The sequence below is a fragment of the Hipposideros armiger genome, unplaced genomic scaffold (assembly GCF_001890085.2).
Source record: "Hipposideros armiger isolate ML-2016 unplaced genomic scaffold, ASM189008v1 scaffold_478, whole genome shotgun sequence".
Classification (NCBI taxonomy): Eukaryota; Metazoa; Chordata; class Mammalia; order Chiroptera; family Hipposideridae; genus Hipposideros; species Hipposideros armiger.
This window is the reverse complement of record NW_017731828.1, coordinates 978,429-991,345: the sequence shown is the minus strand read 5'-3', so window position 1 is coordinate 991,345 and position 12,917 is coordinate 978,429. Positions and strand designations below refer to the sequence as shown.

General features: G+C 42.9%; 1 protein-coding gene across 4 annotated transcripts in view; it reads right to left on the bottom strand.

The window, feature by feature from the left end:
• Nucleotides 1-5,798: 5,798 nt before the first annotated feature.
• Nucleotides 5,799-12,917, bottom strand: part of AGK (acylglycerol kinase) — a 91,597-nt gene continuing 84,478 nt past the window's right edge. For all 4 annotated transcript variants that reach the window (XM_019666801.1, XM_019666799.1, XM_019666800.1 and 1 more), the window contains exons 14-16: nt 10,103-10,173; nt 7,970-8,054; nt 5,799-6,880 (exon numbers count right to left, since the gene is read on the bottom strand). In XM_019666801.1, coding sequence (XP_019522346.1) covers nt 6,743-6,880; nt 7,970-8,054; nt 10,103-10,173 — 294 coding nt within the window. In that variant the 3' untranslated portion in view covers nt 5,799-6,742. The remainder of the gene's footprint in view (nt 6,881-7,969; nt 8,055-10,102; nt 10,174-12,917) is intronic.

Below are 12,917 nucleotides of genomic sequence, written 5' to 3'. Positions count from 1 at the left end.
AAGCACTTCTGCTCGAGTCTTCCTGCCTGCCAACACTTTTGTTTCTCTGGTTTCGTAACGCCAAGCTTGGGACTGCTGATGTAAAGTTAGTGAAAACGAGGTTCCCGTAGTTGCCTTTGAAGGGTGGGTCAGGGGTTCTGGGCTCCTGTGAACTCCATACTGATCTAGGCAGGTGTCTGTCTGGCAAATCCGTGTGTCTGTCTTCACACAGAGGGATGGGACCTGGGGGCCCCGGAAAGCCGGGGGGCAGTGCCATATGGAGCCTGGGCTTAGCTGAGCCCAGAACAGGACTTCTTTCTCCTTCCCCCGCCCCCATGTTCCTTTGAAGAGGAGCCCCCAGGACTCGGTTGCTCCCTCCTTTGCAGCTTCCTCATGGGGCCAGACGTGAGCGTGCCGCCACCTCTGCATGGCTGAATAACATGCTCACTGGCTGTGGTCACCTTTGTCACTGGTTGTCATGCCCCGAGTATTTCTTGCCTGGACTGAGATACGGAGCGTCTGGCTTCTGAGGTCACTGTTTGAAGGCTTGCTTTGTACCTGACTCTGCTCGCATCCCTCTGCCTTCTCCCCAGTATCGTAGGCAAGCAACACACCCCAGCATCATTTGCTGCCAGTTTTCTAGAAGGGAAATGAGTCTGTGCAGTACCAGGCGGGAAGCCCTGCACAGTGACAGGGAAGCCACATGGACCTGCTTTTGTCACTGTGGAAATATTTCCCGAGGAGCCATGTGCTTCAGTATGGAAGACGCTGGTGAACATCCTTTGAGGTCCTGCCTTTCAAGGTCCATAAGCTCTTTAGAGGCAGGATGACTGTTGTGACCAATGACCTTCCAGAACTGCCTGGAAACCCAGCCTGGGCTGTGGTACCTGAACCGGTGGGGCCTTCCGTCCCGTGGGACCTCCCTCCCTCCCCAGCCCCAGCAGGCTGGGTCCTCCTGGGCAGCTCTCCGCCTGATGTAGGTATATGCTGAGAGCCAGGTGCTAACCTGGAAATACCGCTGACTGAGATACCTGGGCTGCCCTGTCGTCCTGAGACCGAGTTAGAAGAAATTTCCAGGTGGCAAATTTCCTTGTGAGGCCGAGAATCCAGGCATGGGGTTTGTTGATGTTAAAGAGGATTTTTTTCAAGTTTGCAGGCTTGTCAGATGGTAACATGTAGTCTTTAGGACAATGTCCACTAGTCTTATGGCTTAGGAGTCTTTCTTCGGATGGAGTCAGAAATAGCAGGGTTTATCTCCTACGAGACCAAAACTTATGGGCCGAATCATTTGTTTAGAATTTGCTTTGGCTTTCATCAAGCAGGGAGCACTGCTTAGGTCTGGTGTAGATCATTTGCAATGTAAGCGTCCCACCTGGAGCTCTGGACAGCCCCCAGTAAATGATGATCGCTGTGAATTAGAAGGCATGGGCCTCCCATATCCACCTCCATCATGGCATCTCTTCTTCCATTTGGCTGGGGAGGGGAAACCGGATTCATGGATATATTGACAGAAATAATTTAGCATAGGAATTTGCATCTATAACTTAACCTTGTTCCACGTGAAAGTCAAGATGGGAAATTGAAGTGCAGGTAATTCTAAATACCACACGCAAAGTTTCATTTGTCAGCGTAACGACCTATGATATTTCAGCTAAAACATAAAAATAACGGTAATCATAGCCGAATCACTGTTTCTCACTCTGGTGGCTGTGAGGACGAGCTGGCTGTTGGTCTTGATACACGGAAAGCCCTTCAAACACAATAAAAAGATGAGATAATTCACCTTTAAACAGAGGCCTTTAGGGAACCTTTTGCAAAGGGCAGTCACGAATTACCCTTTTCGTGGTAATACAGCAGCCCTCCAGGAAGAGCAGGGACCTCAGGGACCGCTTCGTTTGTTTTTGTTGTTTATGGGACTGCATGGCCGGGGAATGGACTGAGTTGCTTTCTGCAGTCCAGAGCAGGGAGGGGGCTGCTGGACAAAATCCTGACAGGGTTCGCTTGACAATGAACTTGCCTTAGCGTGGGAACAGTTGTAAAATAGCAAGAAAGTCACTATGGGTGCCGCATGCACGCGTGGCTGTGTCTCCCTGTTGGGTTCCTCATTAGTGGGCTGAGAGTCTGAGGGAAGTCCAGTCCTTGGCTGTTTCCCCTGCACGTCTCAGCGCCACCTGGTGCCCTGCTGCCAGGACCCTGCGGGCCCAGTTCCATCTCATTTCAGGAAAACCCTTGTCTGATTCAGGTAGGGGAAGAAAAAGGAGTTCTGCGCTCCTTTTACTCCCAAGCCATGGATTTTTAATATTTCCTTTGTGTTACTAATATACCTCTGTTCCCAGGAGCTATGGGAGTGCTGAGTGTGGTGGGAAAAGGCTAGCTGTGAATTCAGTTCATGTTTTTCTTCTAAGAAATGGAGTTTATTTTTATATTGGCATTACTGTGTGATGCAGTGAGGGTGCAGGTGTTGAAAAAAAATGGAAGGATTTTCCAAACGGTAACCCTAGAAGAAGGGCAGTTTTGGAATTTGTCAGCAACTGAGGTTTAGAAAAGTTTTATTATTTACATGTTTTGGAGCGTGAAAAAGGAGACTGTGAAATCTTAATCTTGAATCTCTTTAGGAGATAAGCTTGACAGTCCTAAGGAGAATGACCTACAGTCCCCAACCTTACATAAAACTCTTGTACAAAAGGGGGTACATGTGATAATGCTGATGAGGCCTCTTCACTGGTGGGACTGGGAGGTAGTTTTATAACTGGCACTTTAACTCACTTTTGGAAAGATGGAATACAGGGGCAGTTGGATGAAACTGCATGTTCAGAAAAGAAACAAGAATTTTCCAGTGCTATGTAAAGAATGATGGAGAAGTCAAGCCCTGCTTCTATTTCTTTAGATTCAGAAAATTTATTCAATTACTACAATAGTATTGGAGTACACGTGTGAATTGTTTGCTGCCTATTTAGACTAATGATCCATTTACTTTGCTTGCTAACGACAGTTGGGGAATGTGGCGGTTGGAGCAGGGTATTAAAAATTGGCCAGAGATGATCCACAAAATGAAAAATCCAGAGGTCACTGACTTAGCTGATTGCTAACATATTAGACGTTAGAGTGAAAACTTCCTCTGGGCAAATTAAGCAAAGATAAAAGTATCAAAAATATTTTGAAGGCGGTACCAGAAAGAAGTGCCCATTAAGTCAGGGAAGGTGTAGATTCTGAGCTTTTGAACAGACAGGGTGGGAGACATTGGGTGTACAGAGTAGAGGAAAGCAAAATGAACTTCCTTATTTATCCCCCAGCTTGTTGGCTAAACTTTCTGGGAACTAAACCTTTTCTGAACAAGAAATAGTGGTAGCCTTGGAAAAACGGTTTTCCTATTTTTATTTTCCAAGTTAGGAAAAGCATAGCTTCCCCGTCGCCTTAAATGTCAAACCCCTGTTCTGATTACCCCGGTCTAAGAGTTATAGCAATAAGAGAAACTGAATCTATTTCTGTTTCAAGTCTTTACCTCATAGGGTGAACTCTGTAAGACAGCTGATAACTTTTACCCTGAGTCCTAGTGCATAGAGGTATGCTGTTCTCGCTGTTTTCCGTGGTGATCATTTTAAGGAAAGCTGGGATTTTCCTGACGCCAACAGCAAATGTTTCTTGAATTGATTTTGTTCTGTGGTACAAATAACATCTGTGTTTATCATATATCTGTATATATCTGAACCAAGTTGTGTGCAGAGAGGTTGATATAACTATATTTACAGAAAATAATTTTTACAATTAAAGTTCACATTTTAACATGAACACGCGTGCTGCAGTCCTTCATCTAGTCCAAGAAATGTGGTTTGTAGGAGGAAGGCAGGACCGCCCAGTGTGTGAGCAGAACCTGCTGGGCTGGATGCTGACCTCACTTCCAGAGACCTGGCGTCCGTCCCCCTAGAGGCCAAGGTCTGGGTGAACGTCCTCGGGTAATGGAAACTGAAGCTGGGAATAACTAACTGTGCAGCCTCAGTGCCATCAGGCGACTGCTGGAGCAGGACCCGCAGAGCCCGAAGCCCTGATTCAGGTAAGGGACGAGGAGTGAAGGGCTCCCTTTACTCCCAAGCCATGGATTTTTAATATTTCATTTGTGTTACTAATATACCTCTGTTCCCAGGAGCTGTTGGAGTGCTGAGAGTAGGAAATGGTTCCTTTAAGACGTTATACTATATTGCTACCTATATATATAACTAATACACACATATCTATGTGTACCGTGTGTGTGTACACACTGAAGTTTTACTTCAGTTCTTACCTTTTGGGGAGTTTCTTAGTTTAAGGCAGAGAATTCCTAACGTTGTTGGCTCTGTGTTCAAAGCCAGGTTCCCACTTTCCAAGCCACGTGACCTATATAACATTACCTATTTCCTAGGGTGGTTTTGTAAAGCAGCAGCATGTAGTCATTATAACTGCATGCGAATCGGCCAGGGGTTAAGCAAAAACGCTTTCTATCTAATGATATTTAATAGAAAACATCTGTATTTTTAATAGAAATCATCTTAGCTTCTGACTGAAGATGGTCTGACAAAGGTTTGGTCTGAGGATGCAGGGCTGCCTCAGCAGTCCAGGTTTGGGGGGACAGGGATGATGGTCTCCTAGCTGCACTGTTGTGGCCTTGGCATGGACATTACATGGAAGGACAAGGCAAGGCAACAGATGATAAGGAAACCATATTCTCACAGGAAATAGTTTGAATCAAGAAAACAAAATTTGAACTGGGGCGTATTTATATATAAAAGTGAATAAAAATATTACTCTGGATTAACTATCATTCCCTAACCCTATGTTCCATGATTTCGATGGAAGGATTATAATCACTCAGGCTATCAGCACGTGTGTGTTTGCTATCAAGGAAGAAGCCAGATTCTGTGCTGGTCCTCTAGTCTAGAATCAAGATGGCTAAATTCTCTTGGCTCATGTGAGAACTTGCTTTTCTTATGCCACAGCCTGCCCTCCACGGGCAGTGTGGTGTGGGTGTGCCGCCCTGTGCAAGCTTGGAGCCACCCGTTCTTTTTTGGGCATAAGCACAGCTTTTAACGTCAGTCTGAAGAATGCGCAGCTAAACAGGTAAGGCTTGTTTTCTGTGCTCTTCACTGTGCCGGGGTCACGGGCACACATCTGTTCTGTCCTAGAACTCCTGTGCCCAAGCCGAGCCTGTAGCCAGGCCATGCCACTTCTCCCCCTCACTCTGGGGCTTCCTCTTTACAGAAGAAAGGCTCATCCATCTTACGATGCCACCCTGCCCTCTGGAGGATAAAACCTCCAGGGGCACCAAGTTGGGAAACATGGATGGTGGGATTAAAAGTAAATGATGGTCGCGAGGCTAACAAATCAGGTCTGTGCTTTCAGCCAGCTAAATAAAGGGAGATCACCTCAAGCTGTTGCTAGATCATTATTAGTAATTTTTATGACAGATCACTGATTTTTGACATGTAGTTCCAAAGGAATTTAAAGAGCTGTATGACAATTCTCTCTCATCTAGTTGTTTATGTGCGTACATCTATATAAAAAATGGGACAAGGAATATAATTGATATTGAGCTCTATCTCAGCTACAAAGAACATGTGGTCTTGGATAAATGAACTAATTAGGATAAAGAGCATTCTAATTAAATTAGTTAATTATCAAAAACATACTAATACAGTATATCAATAATTATAACATTTATTCGTTTCTGACTTAACACCTGACGAACTAAAAATTTCAAGCATAAAAATAGGTTACATTATGATAGCATTCTTTGCTGACAAAGTGGTATAGAAATAAAAATACAAGAAGAAACATGAACTTAAAAATTTCATCTACTAAAGAACTTATTTATTTTTGTAAATGGATGAGTGTCAGATTGCTATGTATTTAATTTACACTGAATATGTTTAAAAGAGTGAAGTAACAGTTTTATTTTAAAATATCAATATTTACAGGACAACAGAAAAGTACATACTTTGGCAACTCGAACTTCCTATGACAAATGTTAGATGTCACCTTACAAGTGTGAGTGGAAACATGATTTTCCAGACTACTTTTAGGAAGTATGTGAGCCGATAGTGTGTGGACCGCTGCTTTACAACTCTGCGTCCGAGGAAGGCTGTAGAGTCACCTCAGGAGGGCGGCTGCTCTTTAAAGAAATACAGATTCCTAGGCTCCATCCCGATTGAGTTAATTAGGCTGGGCCCCCAGTAACTAAATTTTCATGTGCACCCCAGATGATTCTCATGCAAACCAACATTTAAGAAGCATTACTTTAAAAAAAAAACAAAAAACTAGTAAACTACAGTGTTTCAGCTACGGCTGAGGAGGGAAACACCTCACCTATGTTTCTGGATTGAGGAGCAGACGGAAACAAGCTAAGTAATCAGAGCTCACAAAGCATGAGCACCATCGGGGAGCCTCGCGCTTCCCGGAATCCTTGGCGTCTCCTGTGCTTGCACTTTGGGCAGAGAACAAGGCCTAGCCCTGTTCCCACTACTGAGGGTGAGAACTTTCTTGAACTAGCCTGAAGAAAATCTGCATTTAGGCGGGATCGACTCACACAGACGTCAAAACATGCGCTAACGGGAAGCGGGTGGCACCGAGTACACTTTGGGAAGCACTGCGAGACAAGGGCAGAGGTACTTGCCATGAAGAGGCCCTTGGGATCCGCTGATGACGCTGGGGACAGGCGAGGCATTTGGTCCCTTTGGCCCCACCGGGGGCCTAAGGTGCAGTCTCAGAGCGCTGTTCTCCTCCTCCTGTCCGCTCACGGGGCTGCGCTCTGCATCATCTCCTCTCTCTTCCTAGGATCGCAGAAGAACTGCAGTTTCCTGGGGAGCAGCTTCACCTCCACGGGCATCGCTTCGTACTCCTCACTGTCAATGCTAAAGGAGCCCTCTGTGCCCTACAGAGAGACACACAACGCTCACACCCATGTCAGGTCATTATAACATCGTCCTCTCTGAGGATCAGTCTAATGCTCTTTTAAGAAAGGATTTTGGAGCTTACGATGGGCATAGTGCTGGTTCTGGAAACACCGAGGTCTACCATCCATGGAAAAGGTGGTACTTTTTCTTTTTCTTTTTTTTTTTTGCCTCTATCTCCGGTACTACCAGAGTATTGTGGCATTTGAGAAGCAAGGTTATCATTTCAAATATATATTACAAGACAGGAGTCCTGTCCTATCTTTAACGAAGGAACTGATAAATATGTTCCATGTCCTTCTCGGCCCTAATCTTTTTCAAATGAGAAGCGAGAAAGAGTGCATTCTCTTAGGAAAGCTATTATGTGGATCCATTTGATTATTTTCAAAGCTCTTTTTAGGACTTGTTTGGCTTTGCACCTAAGGTATAGCATGCAGCAGTATATATTCTATAAAACTCTTCCATAACTCATGCATTTAATTCAACATGTGCTGTATTGGAACTCTAGTGCCACCCAGCATGGGGACACCATCTGTTTTACCTATAATCCTTTGATTACCGTAGTGTAATGGTCACTATTATACTACTCAGATACACTCCCATAGATTCAGAGGCAATCTATAGTAACTCTTTTTCCTGAGGAATTACTAATAGAATAACCTTACAATTTAGATATTCCCAACTCTTTCTCCATTTACATAAGTTATTCTTCTAGGGTTGGCATTTCACAATACAGAGAAATTTAGTGCCATTCTGAAAACGTGAAGGTAGCATCCACTGTTAGCATTTGAGAATTCTCTGTGTATTACAACCGTTTGCAGAATTTGCATGTGGAAAAACGAAGCTCAGGAGACCTCAGGATCACTGTACAGAATTTAGGATTAAAACCTGAGAGGTCTCCGGGAGTCCACCTCTACCTCCGTGCCTCAGGAGGGGATCCTGTCACCTTTTCAGTCTCCCTGAATAGGACCCGGAGCCTGCAAAGGGCTCAGCACATAGCAGGCGCCTAGCTGGGGGTCTGTTAATAGAGAGGCAGACGAAGCAGACCTGGAGGGCGGCTCCCTGCTCACCTCAGGAAGCAGCAGCGTGCACTGGCTGGCTTGGAGACACTCGGTGCCGTCAGCATGCAGCGCGGGCTCTCGAACCTTCTTACTTCTGTGAGCACAGGAGAGAGCAAGCTTGGAACCGGAGCTGTTCGCTGCATTACATTGTAAGAACGTAGCAAGTTCTTTCCGTTTTTGACGAGACTAAATAGATGGACTCCTGACCCGCGGAACCATGGGGTTCTGTGAATAAGTTTTCCCACGAGGATTCTTGCTTAGCATTGGGGTGGATTCTAGATTGAGGTTTGCTTGCTGTAGAGAACTGCTCAGGAAGACTGGGTGATTTTAAATAGTTCCTCATGTACCTTATTCTGGGGCTATTAAAAACCCCAAATTTACAAATTTGAGTGAAACGAAATCCTTTAGAAAAAGTATTAAACTTTTTTATTTGGTATTTCTTGAAAGAGGAAATACTTTTATTCTAATTTAAAGTAAAGATCACGTATATGTCTGAACACCCAGAAGCTCTGATGACTGTTACCAGCCTACCTACCATACTGCATCTTTGCTAAATGGTGTCGGAGTAAAAGTATCAGACTGACAAGCCACATGCACAGGCCCCCTTATGCATATATACCCTTCACAGCTAGTCATGGGGAAAAGAGCAAATGCTAATGAAAAAGAATGGACTAGTTTACTTGATTAACTGCAACAATAACGCTTTAGTATATGAAACTTAATCAGACTTTTCTAAAGCAACTTCACAATGGAGACAGGCGTTGTCTGACTTTACTTCCTATAGAGACCAACAGGAAACGGTGTCACTGCCGATGACATCAGCAATACTGAGGAAAACAGCGGCTTCACCTAACTTAAGCAATAGGGGCGGTCTTTGTTTCCATTTTCGGATGTCAATATTACAAAGGAGATTTTAAGGGACTTGGCCCCACTGACCAGACTCTCAATTAACCCTCCGTTGGGCACAACTGATCTCTCAGATTCATTGCACACAAATTCTCAAATATCTAACAGTTAACTTAAATATCGTGACTCATCGCTTCGGTATCCTCCCCTCTACCGTAACCTATCGCCAGTCATGTTTGTGACGTAGTACAGTAAAGACGTATTTCCTAGCGACATCTTTGTGTGCAATGAATCTGTGAGGTCAGTTGCGCCCGACGGAGGGTTAAGACAGTGTGTGGCTTCTGCGTGCTCCATAGATGGAGAAAGGAAAGGTTTTTCCCCTCTTCCTTTTACTACAAATACAGCAAGTAATACAAAGCCTGCGGCAGCAGCATCTGAAGAATTTGTATCAAAGATGGAAACACCACAAACAAACGACACTGATGCCTGCGCTGGTGCAGACACTGAAGTAGCCACGGAGACCCAGCCACTGCAGCAGCAATGTCTACTCCTCAAATGGGCACACGAGGGAGCCCTGAGACAACGCACAGAAACGGCAGCAGAGCAACTGCCAGTTGGCATGGCAACAGGCCCTTCTCAGATGCTTTGAAGACTAGGAGAACTTGGAGCATGCTTAACCAATGAAACTCTGGCAGAGGCGGGGCTTAACAGATCACACAGGACTTGGGAAGGGTGTTTTGTAGTAGAAACGGGAAAACCTGGAAAATGTCCAAGGTACTCCACACCTTTTCAGATTTTTCATGAACACTCCGAGAATAGGACAAGGCGGACTGACGAACAGTAATGGATACTGTGAAGCGCTTCACAAGGAGAAAGACTTTCCCACACATGCTCTCTTTTAAGACAAAACCAACCCTGAGATAGTAAGAGGTGATTATTTCATGCTCTACACAGGGGAGCGGAATCAGTGAAATGAGAATCTAAGACACGAGACCGGAAAGTGGCAGAACTAATCAATTCGGACCCTGAAGCCCCAATTCTGGGCTCTACACCATGCCGCACTGAGTTCTCATTTCGGTTAAAAAAGAAAAGACTGCTGTCATACCCTGATCTTCCCAAAATAGTCAGAGGAGGCCAAAGCAGGAGACAGGTGCACTCTCCATGAAACAATGCTACGGTTTCCAAACAAGCCCAGCCCTTTGCTGGGGCTCTCAGACTTCATGGGCACTCTGGAGAGTAAAGGCTCACAGCACAAACAACCTGAGCTTCATTTCCCCCAAAGCCCAGTGCACTTACCCTATAATGATGAAGTCTCCTTTGCTGACAGTGTCGGGTTCAATGCAGATGTTCATAAAGTCTTCTGTGCTCTGAAAAGGTGAGGATGACCAACGTGAGTACTCTCCATGTGGGCTAATGCAGCCTGCTAGCCTCCTGAAGCCCTGGAGGTGCCTATTTTGAAGCTCTGTATTACACAGAGCACTTAATTTTAGTGACTTAATCCTGAATATGTTTCTGATTCCTTTTTTTTTGTTTGTTTGTTTGACATTAGGACCTATAGTGGGTTATAATTTACATACCATTAAGTTCATCTCCATCGTTTGTTTTTTACTACATATATAAGTAAAAAATCTGATTTGGAGGTTTGTGAAATTGTCACTAATAATCAAAGCTGTAGCATCTCTAGGATTCCCTCCCGTGTAGGCCATGCCTTTGGCCCAGCTTATCCCAGCATGCCTTGTTCCTCACTGTACATCGGCCTCACCCCACACCTGCTAGATCAGATTCGAAGGCTGAGTGCTTGGAAGCACAAAATTTGCATCATTTGCAGTTGACATGACTGAATCGATAGAAAACCCAATGGAATCCCCATAGATGTACTTAATTAACGAGAATTTAGTTTGATTTTTTTTATATTGATATTGAATCAGCAATTCCACGTTCATCTACTAAATCAGATAGTTAAAAAATGAAATGTTAAGAAATACTATTTACAAGAACATCAGAAATTAAGATAACCAGGAATAGATCCAGCAAAAGACAAAATGTTATAGAGAAAACTATGAAACTTCATTGAAAGGCATTAAAATCTAAATAAACAAAGAGCTATGCCACATTCCTATGATAGAAGAGATGTCATTTACTCTCAAATTGAACTACAGGTTCAATGTAATCCTGATCAATATAACAGATTTTGTGGTGGAACTTAATCAACATTCCAAGAGATTTATAGACATCAAAGTCAAGAATAGCCAAGAGACTCTTTCAAGAAGAAAAAATGGACTTACTATAAAACTAATAATTAAGAGAAGCACAGTGATAGTAGAGAAAACTAGAGCAATTGTGTAGAGTAACCACAAACATTGCCATGTACACACTGTAACGTATGACAGGCTCATTGCAGATCAGCGTTGCGGGGCTGGGAAGAGGACATTTCAATAAATGGTGCTTGGACAACTGGCTTTCTATGTGAAAAGAATATAAAATCGGAGCCTTATGTCCATTTCATTTTTATATGAAAGTGGAATCATTTGATGCAGTCATTTTAACCTGGTCTTTCATTTCATACATGATGAACATCTTTCTATGTCAGTAAAGATAGAACATTTTAAATAAAGGTACTAAATGGTATTGAATCTGTCCTCTGATGAGCTTGTTTCATGTTTTGCTATTACAAATACTGTGAACACAGCTATACAAGAGATCCTAATTATCACACATTCCACACCTCCACGGCCTCTTTCAGACTCTGAATATACTTTTTTAAATGATAAATGAACATTTTGAGCTATTACATGGCAGCTTCATTGTCTTTGAATATTTTAGTGCATTTTGCTTTTAGTTTTACAGAGAGGTGTGGAAAAAAGAAAATGAATGTACTGCTGCTAGTAGTGGTTAAGAAGCACCGTATCATATACTTTTATAATTGGCACCAAGATAAAGCGTGCTCAGCCTTGTGAATGTGGGTAATCTTCGGCCACAATCACATACTCAACTCAGTCTGCTTGTTGGTAGTCAACCATCAGGGGAGAGAATGAGCCAACGCACATGAACAAAATAACGGAAGTACATACTATCAGAGACTGGGTATAAAGGAAATGTATAATTAGAAATCTTATCTTTCTGTTTTACATTCTAGAATCGGATTTTTTTTTTAACCTTCATACATTCACTTTCACTGGTGTTCCCAGAATTCCATTATGTAAGACATAAGATGGGCTGTCTACACTGTGTATTCATCTGATGATTTCTGTGGGTTAAATTCCTAGAAATATAGTTAATAGGCCAAGTATATAGACGCTTCATCTGTACAGCCAAGATGCCACTGAGAAATCGGGGTGTTCCGATTTCTGTTCCCATCAGAAATCCGAGAGCCTGCCCACTGTCCCTCCCACACCACCACGGAACACTGGCATGCTTTTTAATCTACAATTCAATAGTTACTATCTCAATATGCATTTCTTTGATGTTGAGCGCTTTGTTTCCTTACCTATAAAATACAAGTAAAAGTTGTATCTCCCTGATAATGTAGTCGTGAAGGTAACATGACATGATATATAAAATTCTTAGGCTAGTACCTAGCATGGAGTATACGTATATTCAGTAAATATAAGCTATTTTTTTCATGTTTGTTTCTTTTGTGAATTTCTAATTTGTCCTTTGCCTGTTTCTATTAGTCCTTTGCCCATTTCTTATTGATTTATCCTGTTTGTTTTAAAAGAAAGCTATTAACTGGTCTATCACATTCTACTATTTCCCCCAACTTGTCATTAAAATTTTTTTTTATTCTAGTTTTTTTTAATTATACACAGACAAATGCATCAGTATGATTTTTGCATTAGGTGCCATGCTTAGAAAGGCCTTGTCCTCCCCAAGTTTATATTGACAATCACTTAGATTTCACTCTAGGGCTTCTTGTTTTGTTATTTTTACATTTGACTCTTAATAAAACTGGAATTAATTTACGAAGGGAAGGGATGTTATACGATGCACTTGCATTACTTTTATAATTAGAAAACAGCTCAATCCTCTGAATATTAATATTAGAATCATGTTTCTCAGTACCTTCATCTCACTCCACTTGCATTCATCACTACGTTTAGTCCACATGCCA